The sequence below is a fragment of the Haliotis rubra genome, unplaced genomic scaffold (assembly GCF_003918875.1).
Source record: "Haliotis rubra isolate DU_JTF1 unplaced genomic scaffold, ASM391887v1 Scf1948, whole genome shotgun sequence".
NCBI lineage: Eukaryota > Metazoa > Mollusca > Gastropoda > Lepetellida > Haliotidae > Haliotis > Haliotis rubra.
Genome location: NW_025765945.1, coordinates 2,388 through 27,409, shown reverse-complemented (window position 1 = coordinate 27,409; position 25,022 = coordinate 2,388). Strand labels below are relative to the sequence as shown.

The 25,022-nt window shown below is 44.7% G+C and overlaps 1 protein-coding gene across 3 annotated transcripts in view; it reads right to left on the bottom strand.

Annotated features, from left to right (window-relative positions):
• LOC124274825 (solute carrier family 23 member 1-like) overlaps nucleotides 1-21,133 on the bottom strand; it is a 31,058-nt gene extending 9,925 nt beyond the window's left edge. Inside the window, exons 1-8 of one of the 3 annotated variants that reach the window (XM_046710193.1) lie at nucleotides 20,998-21,133; nucleotides 14,046-14,312; nucleotides 7,306-7,463; nucleotides 6,863-6,960; nucleotides 6,557-6,627; nucleotides 5,529-5,710; nucleotides 2,551-2,671; nucleotides 1,758-1,914 (exon numbers count right to left, since the gene is read on the bottom strand). In XM_046710193.1, the coding sequence (XP_046566149.1) occupies nucleotides 1,758-1,914; nucleotides 2,551-2,671; nucleotides 5,529-5,710; nucleotides 6,557-6,627; nucleotides 6,863-6,960; nucleotides 7,306-7,463; nucleotides 14,046-14,180 (922 nt within the window). In that variant the 5' untranslated portion in view covers nucleotides 14,181-14,312; nucleotides 20,998-21,133. Of the gene's footprint in view, nucleotides 1-1,757; nucleotides 1,915-2,550; nucleotides 2,672-5,528; nucleotides 5,711-6,556; nucleotides 6,628-6,862; nucleotides 6,961-7,305; nucleotides 7,464-14,045; nucleotides 14,313-20,652; nucleotides 20,976-20,997 lie in introns of those variants that run through there. The other 2 variants (XM_046710192.1, XM_046710194.1) reach the window with 2 other exon arrangements.
• Between the last annotated feature and the right edge of the window lie 3,889 nt (nucleotides 21,134-25,022).

The window sequence follows — 25,022 nt, the reverse complement described above, 5'->3', positions numbered from 1 at the left end:
TGTCACGAGTCATTTTACCATGACTTCAGTAAATACTGGATTGTGATTGGTTTATCAAAGTCATTCAGAGGTATATAATCACGTTATGTGTTTGTTTAAATCTTATAACGCGGATATGGTAGAATGGAGATAACTGACTGACTGAGTTTGGTTTTACGCCGCTTTTAACAATATTCCAGCAATATCACGGCGGGGGACACCAGAAATGAGCTTCACTCATTGTACCCATGTGGGGATTCGAACCCGGGTCTTCGGCGTGACGAGCCAACGCTTTAACCACTAGGCTACCCCACTGCCCCAGAATGGAGATAAACGTCCTGTGTTGGAAAATCAGAGTTATATAACGAAATTATAATAGCTCTCATATACCTCTGATTTTCCAACACAGGACGTTTATCTCCTAAGTAATGTACTCCACTCCAGTTTAGTTGGGCTGCAGACAGGTTTTCATACATAATACAATTTGGATACACATTCTGTCAGTCAATGTCTGCACACGTTACCAGGAATAATTACATGATCAGGTTTGAGTATTATGAGTTAAACACCACATACGGTAAGCTTGTTGCCAAAACCTTGAGTATACTGACCACTCATCGCTCCTCGTGGATAACCCAAACATTATCTGTTTGAAATTTCGTGCTGTCAAATAGCCAGTTAAAACGCAAAACCTTGATCGTCAAACACCTGACACATTCTGCCACCATGGGAGGCTTTGTAAATATTTTATGGCCGCTTCGGGTACTTCCGTCAAATCTTTCATTCCATACAACAATTTACTCTATGCTGGATATATCTCGGTTATACCCTTATACGTTCGTTCCTCTGCGAAGTGAAATGGGGTTTAACGTCTTACTTAAAAATATTTCACTCATAAGACGACGTGCATGCGTGTGTATATGTGGCTGCTTGTACTTGCCCAGACTTAAGCTGTCTGTATAGTGCTAGCCCACTGAGATACCATAAACAGATTAAATACCTCACTCAGACACATTATACTGACTCCGAGCCGACCAGTCCTTGTTGTACCCATTAATGCCGAGCGCCATGCAGGGACCAACAAGTACCATATTTTAACGTCTTTTGGTATGACGTAGCCGGGAATCGAACCCACGACCTTCCGGCCTCCGGGCGGACGCTCTAACCACTACACCATCAGAGGCATTCTATCGACCAGTACACCTTGAGGTCTCTGTGTGAAATCTCCGTGGCGTAGGTTCAGTGAGTCATACGTGTATGGGTTTAACTCTCACATAGCTCAATACAGGGTTGGAATGTGTATGGATTTACTATTTGCATCTCGACATCTATGACATGGAGTCAGCTTCTGTACCTGAAAATACCCCACACCTGGCCTGAGGTCCAGATGTGTGACTGGCGTGTGTTTGCCGTTGTGGATCTCTGTCTGTCGAGACAGAGACAGACAAGGTAGAACTGCAGCATGTTGTCTGTGAGGTAATAAGACTACACAACACATTCATTTGATCCTATATCCAGGCTAATCTACACACATGAAGGTCACTTATCGTGAGTGAGTGAGTGAGTGAGTGTGGTTTTACGCCTCTGTAAGCAATATTCCAGCAATATCACGACACCAGACATGGGCTGCACACATTGTACCCGTGTGGGAAGCCGAACACGGGTCTTCGGCGTGATGAGCGAACCTTTTTCCACTAGGCTACCCCCACCGCCCGCATACTGTAAACGCCTCTGATAAGCATGGGAAGATATGCACTTTGGGTGCACTACCGTCCTACCTGGGTAGGGGAATCTGAACCAGCTGGCTTTGTAGAGTACATCTGTCCGGATGTCAGTGCGGGCCTGGTAGCCCCAGCCCTTGGGGTCATCAGGGAGCGCACCTGTCACAGTGAGGATCACACATATGACCCAGGCGGAGACGATCGCCAGCAGCACCTGGAAGACATGAACAAGTCAATACTGATTCCCTGGAGGGAACAGGAGTACGGGGCAAGAGGACCAAGGGAAAACGTTAGCAGGTTAGTTTTCTTAGGTGCCCAAACTTGCAGTGGAGAGTTACTACCCATAGATTTCTTCTCATATGTCCTGATTTTGATTCGGGATCTTCAGTTTCACTGTAGTGGTGTACGTAGAGTTTGGAAATGGAATATTCTCCCACATTAAGCATGACGAGATATAATGTTGAAATAGCCTTCAGCCTACAAGGTCCACTCATTCAAACAGCGATAATGATTCATGGCTGATCTATTCACTGAGATGATTGCCCGTTCTCTACTATCCAAGTCTGTGGTTGAACAACTACACATGGTTATAGTTCTTACAATTAAACTGAAGTACAAAAGAAACTACACACCTGGTGCATGGGGAATATTTTCCATAACACAACGACGCTGTCGTAAATACTTTCAAAAGCGTTTTAACTGTGACTTACAAGCACAACATGTGTGAATCCTGAATGTCGACGGAAGCATGGGCAGAGGTCATTTGTCAATGTTACACACTGGACGGACTATTACATAATGAGGGAGATGCGAACACATGTGACTGATAGTAACAGAACCATATACATACAGGAAACAGGTTGAAGAGTTGTAAGCTGGTCCGAGAACATCCATCTTGGCGGGAGTATGTAGCACAGGGCACGCGGACATTCCTCAGATACTGGGAGAACAGAGCAATCAGGGCGATCGTCCTGGAATACAAGGAGCACAATACATGCGTGGGCCGCAGACAGTACGTCCACATTCCTCAGATACTAGGAGAACAGAGCGATCAGGGCGATCGTCCTGGAATACAAGGATCACAATACATGCGTGGGCTGCAGACAGTACGTCCACATTCCTCAGATACTGGGAGAACAGAGCGATCAGGGCGATCGTCCTGGAATACAAGGAGCACAATACATGCGTGGGCTGCAGACAGTACGTCCACATTCCTCAGATACTGGGAGAACAGAGCGATCAGGGCGATCGTCCTGGAATACAAGGATCACAATACATGCGTGGGCTGCAGACAGTACGTCCACATTCCTCACATACTGGGAGAACAGAGCGATCAGGGCGATCGTCCTGGAATACAAGGAGCACAATACATGCGTGGGCTGCAGACAGTACGTCCACATTCCTCACATACTGGGAGAACAGAGCGATCAGGGCGATCGTCCTGGAATACAAGGATCACAATACATGCGTGGGCTGCAGACAGTACGTCCACATTCCTCAGATACTGGGAGAACAGAGCGATCAGGGTGATCGTCCTGGAATACAAGGATCACAATACATGCGTGGGCTGCAGACAGTACGTCCACATTCCTCAGATACTGGGAGAACAGAGCGATCAGGGCGATCGTCCTGGAATACAAGGATCACAATACATGCGTGGGCCGCAGACAGTACGTCCACATTCCTCAGATACTGGGAGAACAGAGCGATCAGGGCGATCGTCCTGGAATACAAGGATCACAATACATGCGTGGGCTGCAGACAGTACGTCCACATTCCTCAGATACTAGGAGAACAGAGCGATCAGGGCGATCGTCCTGGAATACAAGGATCACAATACATGCGTGGGCTGCAGACAGTACGTCCACATTCCTCAGATACTGGGAGAACAGAGCGATCAGGGCGATCGTCCTGGAATACAAGGATCACAATACATGCGTGGGCTGCAGACAGTACGTCCACATTCCTCAGATACTGGGAGAACAGAGCAATCAGGGCGATCGTCCTGGAATACAAGGATCACAATACATGCGTGGGCTGCAGACGAGTACGTCCACATTCCTCACATACTGGGAGAACAGAGCGATCAGGGCGATCGTCCTGGAATACAAGGATCACAATACATGCGTGGGCTGCAGACAGTACGTCCACATTCCTCAGATACTGGGAGAACAGAGCGATCAGGGCGATCGTCCTGGAATACAAGGAGCACAATACATGCGTGGGCCGCAGACAGTACGTCTACATTCCTCAGATACTGGGAGAACAGAGCGATCAGGGCGATCGTCCTGGAATACAAGGAGCACAATACATGCGTGGGCTGCAGACGGTACGTCCACATTCCTCAGATACTGGGAGAACAGAGCGATCAGGGCGATCGTCCTGGAATACAAGGATCACAATACATGCGTGGGCTGCAGACAGTACGTCCACATTCCTCAGATACTGGGAGAACAGAGCGATCAGGGCGATCGTCCTGGAATACAAGGATCACAATACATGCGTGGGCTGCAGACGGTACGTCCACATTCCTCAGATACTGGGAGAACAGAGCGATCAGGGCGATCGTCCTGGAATACAAGGATCACAATACATGCGTGGGCTGCAGACAGTACGTCCACATTCCTCAGATACTGGGAGAACAGAGCGATCAGGGCGATCGTCCTGGAATACAAGGAGCACAATACATGCGTGGGCCGCAGACAGTACGTCTACATTCCTCAGATACTGGGAGAACAGAGCGATCAGGGCGATCGTCCTGGAATACAAGGAGCACAATACATGCGTGGGCTGCAGACAGTACGTCCACATTCCTCAGATACTGGGAGAACAGAGCGATCAGGGCGATCGTCCTGGAATACAAGGATCACAATACATGCGTGGGCTGCAGACAGTACGTCCACATTCCTCAGATACTGGGAGAACAGAGCGATCAGGGCGATCGTCCTGGAATACAAGGATCACAATACATGCGTGGGCTGCAGACAGTACGTCCACAATCTCAGTACGTCTTAGCAGTATGTCAGATTTGTCACGTGTCGTGTTAAACGTTTACCACTTTGGAGACAGCCGTGATGGAGGTTGCCGAGAATCTGGCTTTGAATGGAATCACGATCATAGCATCCTGGTATTCACAAATCTCCTATATTATATACGGATGAACGGCAACGCGAAACAAGCCTCATATTCTAAAACAAGTTCACACATGAAGTAATCACTGTTGAACCCTGAGGTGAGCACTGTGTTAAACCCGGAAGTGATCACTGGCTTACAGCCGATGACTGTTCAACCCTGAGGTATTCAGTGTAAAGCAACATCATGATGGAAATTCTTCATTTCCGCATTTATCCGTGAAGATTTTTCATATAACCCATGCTTGTCGTGAGAGGCGACTAACGGGTTTTCAGACTAGACTCGCTGAGTTGATTGACACATGTCATCCTACCCCAATTGCTCAGATCGATGCTCATGCAGTTGATCACTGTATTGCCTGGTCTAGACTCGGTTATTTACAAACCACAGACATATAAACTAAACTATTGCTGAATGCGGCGTAAAACTAAACCCACTCACTCACACATTTCCAAGTTAACATTTGTAGGCGTTAGTTCTAACCACGCCTCAGACTTGCAGAGACTATAATATGGGAATCATTATGTTCTGCAAATGTATGTAAATTTTACATAAACCTTGTGCAAGAATGATAATTTCAGTTATGTATAATAGACATTACTGTCTACATCTATACAAGGTCGACACAGTGTTTCAGTCTATCCAGTCTATCAGTTTCGGTTTCTATCCTAGAATAGTTTGGATAGTTTCACTCACGTCAATGCGATCCACCATTGGCTGCTTGCCTTGTCCGAGGCCGCCTCAAACAGGGACAGGCCAATGAGAGCGATGGTGGGGGTGATCGTCAGTGGACCAATGAAATTCATCAGCAGTCCCATTAATCCACTGAAGCCAATCACAATTTGAAACAGCGACGACACCAGTAGGGCACCTTGCACCTTGAAATAAACACACACTGTATATCATATGTCCAAGAAGGTTAAACAAAATGAACATTTGTTTAACTGTTGCGGCATTGGGCCGGCATTTTTCTAGTTGTAGCCGCCATGCTGTGGTAGATGACGTGGCCAGAATGTCTCAGTGGGAGGATAACACTGAGGATAGAGTTGACGGAATAACACGCTTCGTACATGTGCTTATATGTGCTTATTTTCTTCGTACATGAACCTACATGCTTCGTACATGTGCTCACATTCATCGTACATGTGCTTACATTCTTCATACATGATCCTACATGCTTCGTACATGTGCTTACATTCATCGTACATGTGCTTACATTCTTCATACATGAGCCTAGATGTTTCGTACATATGCTTAAATCCATCGTATATGTGCTTATATTCTTCGTACATGAACCTACATGCTTCGTACATATGCTTAAATTCATCGTACGTGCGCTTATATTCTTCATACATGAGCCTAGATGCTTCGTACATATGTTTACATGCTTCGTACATGTGCTTACATTCATCGTACATGTGCTTACATGCTTCATACATGTGCTTACATCTGCTTTATACACTTACTTACGTCTGACTAGTACCTCACACTGAAACAATAGGTAGTAACACACGTCAGCTCTGTAGTCACTGTGTGGGTCGGGCCAAGACAGTCAGGCTACAGTGAATCCCAGATAGCATTCAGACGTTGGCCCAACGTTGGCCCACCCATTCAATGGTTTTGCCAACACTACCAACGTTGGACCAACGTCCGAATGCTATCTGGGATACTCCGAACAATCGAGCAGTGAGACCATATAATGTCAAATATATTAAGTAATGTACCTCAGCAAGACGGGCCTGCCACATGCTTTTGTGTTCCTCGCTGCCCACTTCCGGTAGACTGGTTTGGTTCGCTGAAACAGGAAGTGTAGTCAACACAGATCGCCATGGCAACAGTACGTGCGGTCTTGTTAGAGAGCGTCAAGAAGATCGCTGTGTCTCGACCAACCAGTGTACCTCCATTCTATTCTGATATTTGAGTGTGGTTACAAAATTTCGGTATCGCACCAGTACCCGACTTGTACGTCTCATTTTTCTAGCTATTCATTTAAAGCGTTAGAGTTTAGAATAAAGTAGGCGTTAGCTCACCTGATGCATCAGTGTAGGGGCACTGCCACTCACGGATGGACATGAGTGAGATGACCGGAGTGATGAAGGAGTAGCTGATGCTTTGAATGATGGGGAGTCTGCAACAGAGTGAGTGAGGGAGTGAGTACCCACCGAAACAACAACCTAACGCCACCAACAACCTCACCCATCAACAACCTCGCTCCACCGACTGCTCCCACTAACAACTCACCCAGTTTCCACCTCACCCCACCAACACCCTCACCCAGAACCCACCTCACCCAGTTTCCACCTCACCCCACCAACAACCTCATCCAGTTTCCACCTCACCTACCAACAAACTCACCCAGTTTCCACCTCACCCCACCAACAACCTCACCCCACCAACCTCACCCAAAACTCACCTCACCCAGAACCAACCTCACCCGACCAACCTCACCATACCAACCTCACCCAGAACCCACCTGACTCCCAGCGTTGTTTGCAGCAGTGTTGAGATGCCAGACACGAAGATTACGGTGCTGATGACCTCGCTGAGCCCGACGGAGTCCCCTGCGAGACACAGGAAGGGGGCCATCAGAATGGGGTAGGAGAACGTGGCGCCGAACGCCGTCAGGAATTGCTGAAAATACAGTCGTATGTCAAAACTGTATCAAAGACCTCAAGTGAACGGACAATGGACTTATAAACGGCAACATCACATAATCTTCCATGACCACATCAGAAGTACAGCAAATGTTAGCAGTACAGTATTGTTCGAGTATTCCGGTAAGTATGTGTGTGTGTTTGGAAAGTGTGAGAATGCGTGCGTGGATATCTGCGTGTGTTTAAAACATGCAAGTTGTCTATATAAACTGCAGGTGAGCAATATAAAGCCGATTTAATTCTATTTAGCTGTGTCTCACAAATTGTTCAGACGGATTGCTGGAGAATTGTTGATTCAACATGTGAATGGAAACGTTGCCATACATACTTTCTCGATATACGATACGCCGTCAATTCCTACGTATTGTCACCAAGTTTACAGTCATGAGAAACATATATCAACACCATCAGCTGGTTGCATGTTTTTAGCTGCAAATGCTCTATCTCTCTGCCTCCAAACTCTCAAGCGTTTATCAGTTACATGAAAACGGAATCCGCTTTCATCAGACTAAAATATTCTTCGCCTAATGCTCAGATTACAGCCTTGCCAAACGTGTTAGTTGGCGATGATCGCTCAGTAGTAGAGGACGCTTGAAGATCCTTCTAGATGTGTACCTCTAGAGGTGTACCCGATCGCTCAGTAGTAGAGAGGACGCTTGATGACCCTTCTAGAGGTGTACCTCTAGAGTTGTACCCGATCGCTCAGTAGTAGAGGACGCTTGAAGACCCTTCTAGAGGTGTACCTCTAGAGTTGTACCCGATCGCTCAGTAGTAGAGGACGCTTGAAGACCCTTCTAGATGTGTACCTCTAGAGTTGTACCCGATCGCTCAGTAGTAGAGGACGCTTGAAGACCCTTCTAGATGTGTACCCCTAGATTGCGCTCAGTAGTAGTAGACGCTTGCTTTCTAGAAGACCCCCGATCGCTCAGAGTAGTTGAAGATCCCTACCTCTAGAGTTGTACCCGATCGCTCAGTAGTAGAGGACGCTTGAAGACCCTTCTAGAGGTGTATCGCTCCGATCGCTCAGTAGAGGACGCTTGAAGACCCTTTCAGAGATGTGTACCTTCTGATCGAGCTCAGAGTTGAGGAAAATTCGATCGCTCAGTAGAAGAGGACGACCCTTCTAGATGTAAAATTCTCTAGAGTTGTACCCGATCGCCTAGCAGTAGAGGACGCTCAGAGTTGTACCCGATCGCTCAGTAGTAGAGGACGCTTGAAGACCCTTCTAGAGGTGTACCCGATCGCTCAGTAGTAGAGGACGCTTGAAGACCCTTCTAGATGTGTACCTCTAGAGTTGTACCCGATCGCTCAGTAGTAGAGGACGCTTGATGACCCTTCTAGATGTGCACCCGATCGCTCAGTAGTAGAGGACGCTTGAAGACCCTTCTAGAGGTGTACCTCTAGAGTTGTACCCGATCGCTCAGTAGTAGAGGACGCTTGAAGACCCTTCTAGATGTGTACCTCTAGAGTTGTACCCGATCGCTCAGTAGTAGAGGACGCTTGAAGACCCTTCTAGAGGTGTACCTCTAGAGGTGTACCCGATCGCTCAGTAGTAGAGGACGCTTGAAGACCCTTCTAGGACGATCGCTCAGTAGTAGAGGACGCTTGAAGACCCTTCTAGAGGTGTACCTCTAGAGTTGTACCCGATCGATCGCTCAGTAGTAGAGGACGAGGTGTACCCCTTCTAGAGTTGTACCCGATCGCTCAGTAGTAGAGGACGCTTGAAGACCCTTCTAGAGGTGTACCTCTAGAGTTGTACCCGATCGCTCAGTAGTAGAGGACGCTGAGTAGTAGAGGTACCCGATCGCTCAGTAGTAGAGGACGCTTGAAGACCCTTCTAGATGGTGTACCCGATCGCTCTAGAGTTGTACCCTATCGCTCAGTAGTAGAGGACGCTTGAAGACCCTTCTAGAGGTGTACCTCTAGAGTTGTACCCGATCGCTCAGTAGAAGAGGACGCTTGAAGACCCTTCTAGAGGTGTACCTCTAGAGTTGTACCCGATCGCTCAGTAGTAGAGGACGCTTGAAGACCCTTCTAGAGGTGTACCTCAGAGTACCCGGGAGAGTAGTAGCAGGACGCTGTACCCGATCGCTCAGTAGTAGAGGACGCTTGAAGACCCTTCTAGAGGTGTACCTCTAGAGGTGTACCCGATCGCTCAGTAGTAGAGGACGCTTGAAGACCCTTCTAGAGGTGTACCTCTAGAGTTGTACCCGATCGCTCAGTAGTAGAGGACGCGTGAAGACCCTTCTAGAGTTGTACCCGATCGCTCAGTAGTAGAGGACGCTTGAAGACCCTTCTAGAGGTGTACCCTATCGCTCAGTAGTAGAGGACGCTTGAAGACCCTTCTAGAGGTGTACCTCTAGAGTTGTACCCGATCGCTCAGTAGTAGAGGACGCTTGAAGACCCTTCTAGAGTTGTACCTCTAGAGTTGTACCCGATCGCTCAGTAGTAGAGGACGCTTGAAGACCCTTCTAGCGGTGTACCCGATCGCTCAGTAGTAGAGGACGCTTGAAGACCCTTCTAGATGTGTACCTCTAGAGTTGTACCCTATCGCTCAGTAGTAGAGGACGCTTGAAGACCCTTCTAGATGTGTACCCGATCGCTCAGTAGTAGAGGACGCTTGAAGACCCTTCTAGAGGTGTACCCGATCGCTCAGTAGTAGAGGACGCTTGAAGACCCTTCTAGAGGTGTACCTCTAGAGTTGTACCCGATCGCTCAGTAGTAGGCTGTTCCGGAATGTTCTGTGGAGAGCCGGCGAAATGATTACAATTCGTGGGCGGGTAAGACTTCCGCCCGTATCCCCCCTAAATTGGGTGACATTTATAGATGTTGGATATATCTATCAGTATGTAGATATAATTAATGAAACATGTTAAAACTCATTCTTATCAGATGACGAATATTATTCAGGTGATACGATTTGACTATTTAGAATGAAATTTAAGGGGGGATACGGGCGGAAGTCTTTCCATAGACTGTGTCGAGCCTCGTTTATCTTTCCTCCGTCACCTGAGTATATTTCCAAAACTTCGTTTTCAAACGACACACGGTCAAGCTGACCCAGTTTGTTGTGAACCTCGTTGAAGATATCATTGTCTATGTCCTCCACCTGTTGCGTAAGATACCTGTCTTCAGAGTCGTTGGTTGTCCCGGCCATTGTCTATCAATTACCGAGCACGCACATTAGCCGATGATTTAAATTACATTTGTGACGTCATTCCATTGTCTGTTCGCTCCATTACTTTTCAGGAATGGAGCGATGTGTACCAGTTTCAAAATAAAACCTTCATTTTGTCATTTAGACATTTAATTTTGATAACAGAAATATTCCCAATACTTCGAATGTAATTTAAGTAGGGTAATATCCTCGTAACTCTCCATTATTTTTCAGGAATGGAGAGTTACTCGGACATTACCCTCTACGTAATAACCAAGCTTCATGGACATAGTTCTTCTTCATATGTTTAGCAAAGTTTCATTTCAAAATCTCATCAGAACGTGGAGTGGAGTCAGATAATGTAACCAAATTTACCAGTATCGATGTCAGGGGCATCAGCTTGACATACGTATCACTTTTGTTTGAAGCAAACGTGCATAAACTTCTCTAGATACGTATAAACTGGAGAGCGATTTTTCCGTAACTTCGCCTTGACGGCCATCTTGTTCTGTGGAGAGCCGGCGAAATGGTAACCAGTGGTGCTTCAGAATAGTGATTGTGGTCATTGGTTGATGTCGAGTGAGCCCCAGTGCGTCGTGTCTTCAGGATTTGACGTCACCCTGGATCGTCCAGAACGTGGGCGATCCTTCCCTTCATTGGTTCACTTGTGTGTTCTGGCCAAACGACTGACAACTGATTTAAACATATTTTTATTCATGAAGATGAATTGGGATTGGTGAACAAGCATTACTGCTTATATTAACACCGCTCCCATGCAACATATAATACAACATGAAAATGGAGGATTTGACGTCATCGATACTGACCACTGCATAAATATAATATTTTTAAAATGTATAAATATATACAGATTACATGAAATACAACTATTCTCTAAGTAGTCATAAGTTAGAGAGTTACAGTTGTGTGTGTCTCACAAGCCATTGTAGAAATATAAATCAATCATGAGAAGGTTGTTGAGTAAATTTAATTATTTTCCTGAGAAAATTTAAAGCGTTGTGTCTTGGTTATATAATCGTGGACGGATTCAACTATTTTCTGGTTTACACAGGGAGTAAGTTCTTTGTTTCCCTTAAGAATGGTATCCAGGTTATAACCGGTAGTGTAAAAATACATATTAAGTCTTATCCGCGTATAGTTACGGCAAGTGAGGAAATAGTGTAGGGCGTTTTCACTCTGATGTCCACAAGGGCTGTCTTTTAAATGTCTGTTATACTTATCGGCGTTTAGGTCGCTACATCCGAGCCTGAGGCGGCAGTGAACGATTTGGCAAAAACGAGTGTCATAATTAAGGTCAAAGTAAATCTTATTTACTGACAACTGTGTCGTGGACATTCATTCACGACCAATTGCTTTATAGGATACATCATGGCATACCAACGATTTGCCATGGTTGTCATCTGATAATTCTCTTCATACAGTTGTAACAGAAACAATATTGAACATCGTAACCCATGCAGATTAAATACCAACATGTGGTACGTGCACAAACTGCACTTTGTTTCTGGACATGCTTGTTTAACGCTGTAGAGGGCGGGTTTCGGAGACAGCTTCCACGAAGGTCACTTCAGAAAGTAAGATACCGGTAACAACTTCTTTAATGTATATGCGACGTTTCGGTATAGGTTCTTATACCGTTGTCAAGCAAGAGTGAAGTACTACAGCACAGAACGGACTTATATAACATCAACAGAGATTAAGTAAAAACATCATGTAGGTATGAATCAAGGGGATTAACACGAAAACAATGGGAGGCGGTAATAATGAAGTGACCACGTCCAATATACATAGCTGATAAGATTAATAAACAATGATAGCTGGAGTGCTCTAATCTGTTGTTTTTATCAGTTCATTGTATGCGGAAGGGATGAGAGATCCCTGGTCTCTGTTGATTGAGGGCTTGTGTCTCCGGATTTGAACTGCTTCTTCAAGTTTTCTTTGGTGAAAGGAGCCCCTGGTGTATATATACATGTATTATACGACAGATGTTTGTCTGGAACACCAGGTGTCCAATAGAGCGTTAAAAGGGCGATTCAGCGGGGTCTTCCCACTTACCCAACTCCTCTTGTTTCAGTTGGGGTGTGATAATCCCCTTTAATCCCTTATTTGGTTCCCTGTGAAATAGTATCCGGGGCCAAATGGGATAAAATGCTACTACGTTTGATTCAATGTTTGTCTGTGTTTATTAATTATATATATATAAGTTATCCATTTATACAACTTAATACAACATCAACATCATATCACATATTATACATCAATATTTCACAGCACACCTTTCACACTTAATTACCAGTTACATGTGATACTGAGTCTCTTGTACATTTCCAAGGCAGGGTTCAGTGCAACTTCTCTTCCTAGGTGGAGGTCTGGCACCGTTTCTTAGCTGAAGAACAGATGCCTCCATCCAGCCTTGTTCCTTCTTTAAAAAGCCAGTGGCCTTAATGTCGGGGTGGAAAAAACAGTCCTTCGTCTTGATACTGAGTCCCTAGTGTAGTGATCTACCTTCAGTTGTTGACAATCTGTGGCCTGTTTTTATATTGTATTGTCCAAATAGTGCTATTAGTTTTAACTTTCCACATTAGATTTAATTGTAATTGTGATATTCTAGTTGTTTTACTGTCCTTTGACGACAGGGTTATATAATATACACATATTCCATTTCAATATCAAACATGTTCTCGTCACGATATGGCCGAAATATTGCCTATGTGACGTTAAATATTAACTCACTCACTCTTGATACTGAACTTACAGCCCCTGTAGACCAAGTACTGTAGCAAATGATATGAATATGGTTCATATAGTTTATCTTGTGAAATATGTTAACCGGTGGTCATGAGGTTGCTCTGATCGGCCCTGATTAGAGTGCTGGGTGAACTTATGTCACAACCATAGCAGGGGTAACAAATTCACCCTGCACAATCACTGACCCGTAACTGTTAATCTCTTTTAATCCCCCCAGCAAGTTGGGTAAGTGGGAATGAGCCGATTCAGCCTGTATTCCGTCAATACATTTCACACCCACAACAGACAGTCAGCAGTTGGTCAGAGAGAAAGACTTAAGGCGGCTGATGTGTAGCAGCGTCGGAATGCTAGCGTGTCGATCAATCATCGCATTGGATTTCAAAGGTGCAGAATTTTTCTGTAGCTGACAATGGCATGTGTGTAGCCCAGTGCTGGTGTTACACACGGGGCGGAGTGACCCAGCCTTACAGGGCAGGAGTATGCTATGCCGAGTTACATCACGCAACAGTGCGAGAAATATATCAACGACCTGTTTCTCTCCTAGAGGCTTTCATAAAGGTGCTGTGAAGAACTGCTTAACTTCGGACATTCCTGATATAACTGTAATACGATTTTGAGCGATATTAAACTCACCTGAAAGCCGAGGAGAATACACAAATACCATGGCGGAACCTCCGACACAGTGTACAAGATGTTCCTCTTCACTTCACTTCTCTCAGCATCACCAGGTGGCGCGGCAGTGTCCTTCTCCACATCAACAGACGACATTTCTAGTTCTTGCACAAACAAACCGCTCGGTTTACATGTCCCGATGACGAAGACGATGATTATTCCAGCAGGTTGGGGTTGTCTACAGAAGGCTGTAACTTACGTCAGGAACCAAGATCGGCGTCCTGCTACCTGAAACAAGGGTGTCCTTATTACAAGAAAGTTTCTTCAAATTTTTAAGTTGCTCGGCCTACAATGGCGAGGCGTAACACCTACAGTGAACACCGACTGTACGCCAGGGACGCAGGCGTCCTTTACTGTGAGTGAAGGCTTAACGTAGCAACGGCCTTGTATTAGCCATACAGCGACGTGTATTTACAGTTTCTGAACAACATCTTGGTTCCTTAGCTGCAGACCCGTGAAGATCCGGGTTAGAATTGGTCTTCAATAAGCCATGCATGTCGTAAGAGGCGTCTAACGAAATCGGGTGATCAGGCTCGCTATACACTGCTTGGTTGACACATGTCATGGTATCCCAATTGCGTAGATCGATGCTCATGTTGTTGATCACTGGATTGTCTGGTTCAGACTCGATTATTTACAGACAGCCGCCGTATAACTGGAATATTGCTGAGTGCGGCGTAAAACTAACTCACTCAATCACTCACTCACTCACAACGCTGTTTTACAGTGAATACTACGGTCACACATCACATGACTCACATAGGAGGGAAAGCATTCAACAGTAACACATCACATGACTCACATAGGAGGGAAAGCATTCAACAGTAACACATCACATGACTCACATAGGAGGGAAAGCATTCAACGGTCACACATCACATGACTCACATAGGAGGGAAAGCATTCAACAGTAACACATCACATGACTCACATTTGAGGGAAAGCATTCAACAGTAACACATCACATGACTCACATAGGAGGGAAAGCATTCAACAGTAACACATCACATGACTCACATAGGAGGGAAAGCATTCAACAGTAACACATCACATGACTCACATAGGAGGGAAAGCATTCAACAGTAACACATCACATGACTCACATAGGAGGGAAAGCATTCAACAGTAACACATCACATGACTCACATAGGAGGGAAAGCATTCAACGGTCACACATCACATGACTCACATAGGAGGGAAAGCATTCAACGGTAACACATCACATGACTCACATAGGAGGAAAGCAAAGTAACATTGACTCACATAGGAGGGAAAGCATTCAACAGTAACACATCACATGACTCACATAGGAGGGAAATTCAACAGCATTCCAACATTCAACAGTAAACATCATTCAACAGCATTCAACACATCATCACATCACATGACTCACATAGGAGGGAAAGCATTCAACAGTAACACATCACATGACTCACATAGGAGGGAAAGCATTCAACAGTAACACATCACATGACTCACATAGGAGGGAAAGCATTCAACAGTAACACATCACATGACTCACATAGGAGGGAAAGCATTCAACAGTAACACACTAAGGTACACACTGACTGCACATCATCAATTTTCAATTCTTATCAAATTTCCGTACTGAAATTGAAAAAAAAACCGACTATTAAACCATTATTTTTCAAAAGTTTACCTGTTGCCGAGGAGTGGGCAATAAACTGGGTCAGCCTTTCAGAATATTTAGCTTTCAAGTGATGTAAACAGGAGTGTATTTGTCCCTCTATATCTCTTAAATCCAAATTGAAAGGGGTGCGGGAAGCCATTAGATTGCTAAGATGGAGCTCTTTCTGAGAGAATTACGTGCTACTGGAGTGAAGGTGACGTCACAGCAGCCATCTCTAAACTTGAACATTACAGGGAGACGCAAAAATACCAACATCGACCATCTTGAGTATCTAATCTCATCATAAAATGTTACAGCGCAATAAGGAGGAGATCTACTATATATATTGTATATCTCTTGGTTGGTTATACAAAAAACAGCCGTGGTTGATATAACTGATTATATGAAAGCGGCTGAGTGGTAGCGTCATCAAGCGTGACAGTGACCGGCTATAGCGTCGTCACCAAGCGTGACCGGCTATAGTGTCACCGCGCTATAGCTATAGCGTCGTCATCAAGCGTGACAGTGACCGGCTATAGCGTCGTCATCAAGGTGTGACAATGAGGCTATGTCGTCATCAAGCGTGACAGTGAGTGCTTAAGGGAGAGACGATAGTTTAATAGTGTTGTCATCAGAGTGTGCCACTGACTGGCGGAGCTCGGGTCTTTCAGTTCTACATTACCAAAAGCCTGTGGCTTGAGGGAGAGGCTCTCCCAATGCTGCAGCGAGCTACATGTGTCTTACCGGCAGCCCTGTCATCAACTACAGGCAAATATACCTGCCAACAGACTCCATTGTTTCTATCACGTGTCTTTTGTGTTCACGTACAGACTTTCAGCTTGAATTGATGTTGCGCCTGCACAATATCCGTGCTCACTGACCATTGAAGGATGTCTGAATCACAGCTACACTCTTTTCTACGTCATACACGCATTCATCAACTTTACCACATCAGGCAGTACCACTCAACTTTACCACATCAGGCAGTACCACTCAACTTTTTTAATACTTATTTACCTTATGTGTAGTCATTGGCAGATATTTATTCTTCAGCAAACGAAAGTTGTATGTAGCTTTCGTAGATTTCAAAAAGGCGTCTGATTCAGTAATTAGAGTTGAAATGTGAAAATGATTTAGAAAGGGGGTTTGAAGTGGAAACTACGTAACAGTGAGATCGATGTTTTCAAATGTAATATCACGACTGTTATTATGGTGATGTTGACTTATATTACTGCCCTGTTGGCGTGCGTCAAGGATGTGTCCTACATCAAGGATGTGTCCTACATCAAGGATGTCTCCTACGTCAAGATGTGTCCTACGGAAGTTACAGACATGATTGAAGTTCCTGTCGTCAGTTCAAGTCGTTGCTTCAACCAGAGTCTTATTTAGCTAACTTACGACACAGTGAGTGAGTGAGTGAGTTTGGTTTTACCCTGCTTGTAGCAATATTCCAGCAATACCACGGCGGGGGGACACCAGAAATGGGCTTCACACATAGTACCCATATGGGGAATCGAATCCGGGTCTTCGACGTGACGAGCGAACGCTTTAACCACTAGGCTACCACTGCCCACTGACGACACTGGGTTGTTCGTATTGTCTTTAGACGTCTTAGACTAGGGCATAATGATTTAGTAAATAATCCAGGAAGATATTTATCTGTTGAAAAGAACCTAAGACTTGTTTCCATTCTGTAGCGTTATCGAAGAATAATTTCATTTTATGTCTTTTTGCCATATTTACGACACAGTATTTACCTCAATAGCCCTTATCGTATATCAGTGTTAAATATTCCTTCCCTTCCTCCAAGGAACCTTTACAACAACGCCGAGTAGCCTATTTATTCATGCAAAAAACCTGATAGCCTAACCTGGATATCATGTGTTAATGGTACGTGACTCCTATGTATATGGCCCCATGGCCTTTTGACGCCAATATAGACTTGCATCAGAAATGTCCCCGACAGTATACTCAGTATAAACTATCACACGAGCTGGAACACCACCTTTAGCAAACTTGTGAGTGGGTTTAGTTTTACGCCGCTTTTAGTAATATTCCAGCAACATCACGACAGGGGACACCAGAAATGGGCTGCTCACATTGTATCCATGTAGGGAATCGAACCCAGGTGTAAGGCGTGACGAGCAAACGCATTAACCACAAGGCTACCCCACCGCTCAGCAAACTTGTAACTTAGCTACCTAAAAATATTTAGTAATGAGGTCACATGTAGCATGAACCATATCTGACATTAATGTTTCTCAGAGAATACAGATTGTATGGGGCACAAAGTTCGTAATGTAGACCGCCTGTTGTCAGGCAGACAAAAGTACGAGCCTAAAAATAAAGAATAAAAAAAAATGTTATTCGAGTCGTGCTGTTCTGATAGGTTGAAGCGAAGATCTGAATAAAAACTGCATTTAAACAGGAAGTGTATTTCAGATTCAACAAGGGGCGTAACGTACATTCTAGAGGGGGCGGGGGTGGGGACGAGTCGGTCAGTCTCTTCAAGTAGAGGAAGGGTCCCACAACGAAGTCTAGATAGGTCATTTCGCACTGCAAGCATGCGTGTTGGCAACAGATGTCATGGTAGTAACGTTCAGGGAAAGACTTCCACCTGTATCTCCCCTTGACGCTAACCTCTAACCTTGATAATTTAGTGTCTCTCTCTCTCTCTCTCTCTCTCTCTCTCTATGTCTATATATATATATATATTTAGGGGTAACGGGCGGATTGTATATGCATCTTCCCTGTTACACATTCATTGTGCTCACTATTACTGACCCCTGAAGATGTGCACAACCAACTTATGAAGATGTGGCACAGTATGATCTTACACGCAGCTATGTGAGGAGGGAGATTGTCGATTCTGGTGACACCGGGTAAGATACCCAACTAGTAGGTATCTGGGTTGTACAACGATGGAATCCTTGTGCTACACCTACAATACTCACCCTGCCACTCCCCTGCACAGTGTCCTGGAATGTGCACTGGTGACAACATAGGCCTGAGAAGCAGGGCGTTCACATTGTTACTCGTGCCAGTCATATAATCAACTTGGCTTCTACTTTGTTTGCCTTCCAAAGATGACCTGTCTACCCTTTAATGCAATGGACACACCCAATCAGCAGAATTACAAAGAGTAAAGCTTTACTGGCGATGCTTAGCTTACACATACCAGGGATAATCTACAACGTTATATAGTCTCCCTAAAAATACTTAACGTCTTACATAACCTGAAATGAGAAATACGACTGTTGTAAATACGTCAACCAAGTTATTTCTTTTATAGATCTGAAATAAATACAATAAATTATTATCAGTTAGCACTTATAGGGGTTGCTACTTTCAGTAACACAAGGCGTCTTGTCATCAATCACAAATCATTCACCATTTCTCGGGACAATACACCCACAAGTCGCCAATAATTCACAAATATGATGTCGTCCATGAATTCCCAAGGCTGTTGTAAGCATCCAACCGTGTCCAGTCGCCAGGGCAGGTTCACGTATGTACAGCAGCTTAACTGAAGCACGGCCGTCTTGTGTTGTGTCTCCGTGTAGAGGCTGTGTACCTCGCCTATCCGGACACATGCGGTTGGGTTTTTAATATTGTCCGGATAAACGAATAAACAATGTAAGAGTGTTCTGATACCTGGTTCCACGTTACGTTCCCTACCCAAGTTCTATGGTAGCCACAAATCACCTCTATTTTATAATGCCTTAAGCTGTTCGAGTATTACACGCAGTCAAAAGCCGTATACATGGTATCCCTTCTTTAAGGTCTCCATCCATGTTTCCATCGCGACAATGTTATGTTGTCAGTTATAGTCCAGTTAGATCAAATACGACTTTTAACGAGTCAAATTATGAAATATGCATATTCTGTATCAACCACGGTTCGTTACAGGGCAGCAGTAGTTTGTTGTCTGTTTGTTGTTTCACGCCGCACTCAGCAATATTCCGCTATATGGCAGCGGTTTGTAAATAATCAAGCCTTGACCAGACAATCCAGTGATCAACAACATGAGCATCGATCTACGCAATTGGGATACCATGACATGTGTCAACCAAGCAGTGTATAGCGAGCCTGATCACCCGATATCGATGAGTTCACGATTTCACAGAAATTATCCAAAATAATGAAGGCATTTTACATGAAACTGATTAAAAAGAATTAAACGACAATCAAGATGTAGAACGTATACATTTTATAAACAGTAATACGATTACTGCATTCACATTGCCATTACGTCTCTGTGGTGTTGGATGAAGGGTGATGAACGGCAGAAGGAACCTCATCAAGCGGGGTCCGGTCCGCTGTTCGGTAACTGGATACAATACTCTGTATTTGTCTCCGTGTGATTGGAAGTCAGTGTACGGAGGAGTATTTTATGTAGTAATTACTTCGTATTTAATATCATCCAACAGGCGATATGCCAGGACATCTATAAGCGCAGTTCATTCGCGGGTCAACTATACAAGTCTGTATGTATCGACAGGAAGGAGTTATTAGTCTGTACATACACGCGGCTATAAGTGAGGAAGTATACAATTGTCAGCCTGTGTATACACATATTGGGCAGTGTGTTTAAACAGTTATGGAGCAGCATGTTTTAGCTTTACATCTCAGTAACATTTGCTCATTTCAGCGGTCATGTTCATCATGATAACTATGTTACAATCTGGTGACCTTGAACTCCCACGAAAGGGCAGCCGTAACGAATTCAACTGGAGATCTCATCCATTGTCTCTCGTACATATACCCACAGGCGGTCAAGGCTGACAAATGCCGTGTGACAAATGGGGACCGAGACATAAACAGAGAGCAAAGCACACAAACGTGAACACTAAACAGGGCCATGTAATGTACTGGTTAGCAATATCTGACCTACAGCTACCTACAACCAGGAAGGCACCAACAAAGTGAAACCCCTACCTGTCTCCAGTCTCGGCAGTGTAGTGGGCCTATGTGTTCCCGCGATCAGGGGATCAGGTGCAGGGTAAAGGAGACCGCTTACATATGTTCACACAGGTCGTGTATTGTGTCGACTGGCTTCACAGGCTCGGCAAGGTATGGTGAAAGTGCAGTCGACCACAGAGTCGCACCTGACACGGGGGAAATCCTGTCACTCTACAGTGGGGTCAAGAGCACGTCAATACAGAGTAGGGTGTTGACGGGGTATACATAAGACAGGAGATATGCACTATCATTTTTTATCACTCTGCGTCAACACCTGTACGCCAGGTGTAATCAGACAGGTGAAATCAATGCAGTTATTACCTTTTTCAATTTATGTCCATTATGATTCATACCAGCAATCCAGGTGTGGAGAAATGTTGCTTTCCGCCATGTTAACTCACTATCCCTCCCCCTTAAGTAACACGGTCTTGTTACCAGAGGTAGGTCTGGGCCTGTTTGTAAACTGTTTTTTTTAACGGAATGTTATCAACATGACCCAATGTAACTGTGCAGTAATGACTCACACGTTGCATGTTAACTACAGAACTACTTGTTGTTTATACGTGGGTGTCACTTTGATCACTAAAACCTCCAAACATAAACCGCTTCTGTGGTGTAGTGGATACAGTGTCTGTCCGGAGAGCGACAAGTCATTGGTTCGATCCTCCGACTGCGTCAGACAAAACATATTACAGGATAGTACTTGTTGTTAGCCTGCCTGGCGTGCGGCTTAAAGGGTCTGGAACAACGCCACGACTCCGTATACGGTGTGTGAGTGGATATCCATGCTAAATTGTGACTTTCTATCTTAATGTCCTGGAAAAAAACGACAATAAGGCAGGCTAATACCAGCGCGCACGCATGCACACTGACACACACACCAGAGCTACAGATAACGTTTTGGGTCATTGAGTTATGTACTCCCTTGTGTTCATCTCAATTGGGTATCCTGCTTTTCTTTTGAGTAACCAAATAAATTGTACTCACCTCAATCAAACTCATTTGGGTATTGTGCCAATTTCCATTAATTTTAAAAATATTATATAGTTTAAATGTTAGTGTTTGTCATTTACCTTTGATCTGTAATATGAGAAACGATAAGAAAGACTGCAGGTTGTCAAGTTCATGTCCTAAAATAGAACCTCTCAATATACCTCAGTTATTTTATCTATCCACCGGTACGCAAGCTACGATTGGGACATTTTTGTGTGTACGCATGTAAGATCACATTTATTGAGTATTTACAAAACTTCAAGCGTACTTGTACGCAACAGACCAAATAGGAATTGGGTTTTCACATAAATGTTTGCGTCATTTACGCAGATACGCAGTTTATCTGTACCTCTGCACATTCACATGCGCACGCACACGCGTGCGTTAAGTAACTGTAATCGTTATGTTTTCATTATTAAATTTGGACGAAAAAATTCGAACACACATATATACAACTTAACAGGACTGTAGAAGACTTGTGTTTCCTCGACCTGATACAGATCATAGAAGTTTTATAAATATTTGCAAGTAAAAGAATCAAAACACATGCTACTCTCTGTGGTTGCTTTTTTCGGACGATGGAGGTCAAAAGTCAGAGGTCAGGGACAGCGGTCAGTTATATTCTATAGGTAGAAACAGGTCGAACTGGTTTAAGTAATGGCAGTCACGTGTCAGAATGCCAAGCGGGATTGAGTGGCTGATATTCCTGGAGAGGACATCAGATCTGTCACACTCACGTGCCGACACGACGTCACACGGAATTCAGCATCGTCGACGTCGGCGTTTGAGATGGGGCGGTCGTAGCCGACGTCACGACTGTCCGGTCTAGTCGTCCGCTGTTCTAGATGACCTGCGCCATTGTGTCTGAATAAACCTATCAGTCAGATTTTGAAGACTTTGTATTGCATGCCGCGGGACCAGGTCAAGGCCAAGAGACGTAAGGAGGTAGTACTTAACATTTGTAGGAGGGGGCGTGTCGTTAGAGGGGATTGTTGGCTAAAGAATTTCGGTGCCCTTTGGAAACTTAATGAATCAATTAGGTAGTGAGTCACTTGGCAATGTGTAATGCCATATCCCCAACACTGTGCGTGTGGACTGCCTGATAATTCTACATCGGCGTATTAGACAAGTTCTGCAACAGTCCTGGTGGGAACTGTTTCCCAAGCTCCATACACTGATGTTGTGGGTGATCACAGTGGTTAAAGTATTCGCGCACTATGACGACCGGGTTAGAACCCACGCTTGTCGCAACAGGCGACTAACTGGATCGGGTGGTCAGGCTCGCTGACTTGGTTGACACATGTCATTATATCCCCATTGCTTAGGTCGATGCTCATGATGTTGATCACTGGGTTGTTTGGTGCAGACTCTATTATTTACAGACCGCCGCCATGGTGCCGTAGAGTCCATGGAACCTTAGGAAACTGGTGGTGAGTCTGGTTCAGTGATGAGTCACTGTTGCGCAGTGGAATTGAAAACGAAACTAATTAAAATTAAAGTACCGAAATATGCTATTTGGGGAACTAAACGTGACTCTCTTGATTAAACTGATGAAATACAAATGGGGAACTAAACGTGAATCTCTTAGTAGTATATACAATGGGGGTTCTGGATCACTTTCAACAAAGTTAAATAAATCTCTGCAAAGCCTTATTTGGTAAATAAGGCTTTCTTAACCCAAACATAACCAGTCGGGCCCTTTATTTGGTAAATAAGCTCTTGCTACCATTTCCCCTACTATGAAAAAGTTTGGGCCGATAGCGGTTCTGGATCACTTTCAACCAAAGCCTCTGCAAAGCCTTATTTCACAAGTAAGGCTTTGGTCGGACCCTTAGCTCTTGCTGCCATTACCCCTACTACAAAAGTTGGGGGATGCGAACGCACCTCCTAGCCGCGCTACCGGGGGCATGGGGGAAGTAACGGGTATTGCCCCATCCAATACTGGGCTGCGTCTAACGTGCCGCTATGGCACTATGCCATGTTTACCTCGATGAAACAGTTTAATGTGAATCGCCTATGATCTCTTTGGTGTTTGTAATAAAGGCTTGCCGGGCTTTTTTCACCCCTTGTTCTATGTACTTTTTTTTCTCGTCCTCGCTGATAGTAGACTTACGAGACTTGGACCGAATATCTTGTTTCATTTTGTTATATTTTGTGAGTTCAGAGAGGATTGAACTAAACTCCTCCTCTGAGATCTTACTGTCAGTAAGTGCCGTGGAAATACGCTCACTTACTGTGTTAAGCTTTGCTTCAGCCAGAACCCTGATCTCATCGTGTTTCAATGCCTTACGATGCAGTCTGCGGGATGCAAACTTAAGCACCAACCCTAACACCCCTGCCACCCCAGCTGTTATTTCGATACCTAGCACTACGGGGGTAGCCACGATGGTAGCTAACAACCCAACACCTGCCGCTCCTAGCCCCATGCTGGTTGCCATAAGGGCAGTGTCAGCCCCGTCCACGATATTGAAAGCTCTATGGTACTTTTTACATAGTGCTTTCCGCGTGTCGCGGTCTTGCTCTAGTTGGCGTTTTACATCACATAACTGTCTCAAGCGGAACCCGTCTACGGTTTCCAGTGTCTTCGCTACTTCCTCTATGACTGGGTACAGCCCCATCCTGTGTGCCTATAATATATCTGGGAAAATATTTTTTAATTGGGTATCAGTTAATAGTTGCTCAACGTACTGGAATTTTACAAGGCCAACGTTCTCCGGGTATGCTAATAGGGGAAAGGTGAACAGGGTTTCTTTGAGACTTACACTAAACGTCCTGTTGCTTGTTAAGGGGCAGAAACCCTTACCAGGCCCCGAGTCCATTTGTATAACGATACTACAATAGCGGTCTTTATATTCGGTTTCAGATATGCTTATTTCCACCCCAGATACAAGGGCCCATGAGACAGTCCCATGGGTGCTTTTTAAAAAGTATTGCGATTAATGTGGAGTTTGGGACATCACCCTAGGAGGTTGTAGGTAAGAGTGTCCCTTAAATGATAACTGTGCATACTCGGGTGCATCTAACATATAACCAGGGTGATTTGGGATTGGGGAAATTCTAATCTTTATAAGACCGTCGGGTTGAAACCCCCTAACGTGATACCGCTGTTCTTAATTTCAGTGATATCATCAAAACATCACGAAAAGAGACGTAAGGTGTGGTGAGGGTTATGTTGAGCAAACATTTGACTCTATAAAGTGGTTGTGCAGACTCTCATAAAGTCGTCTGGCAGGAGCCTCCGCACGTACCCATCACCTATTGATTGTAGGATGTATAAGCTACCTTTCTTACCAGGCTGATCGAATCCCTCTAGGCCCTCGAGTGTGGGCTTGGGTAGATGATCGGCCATTGCT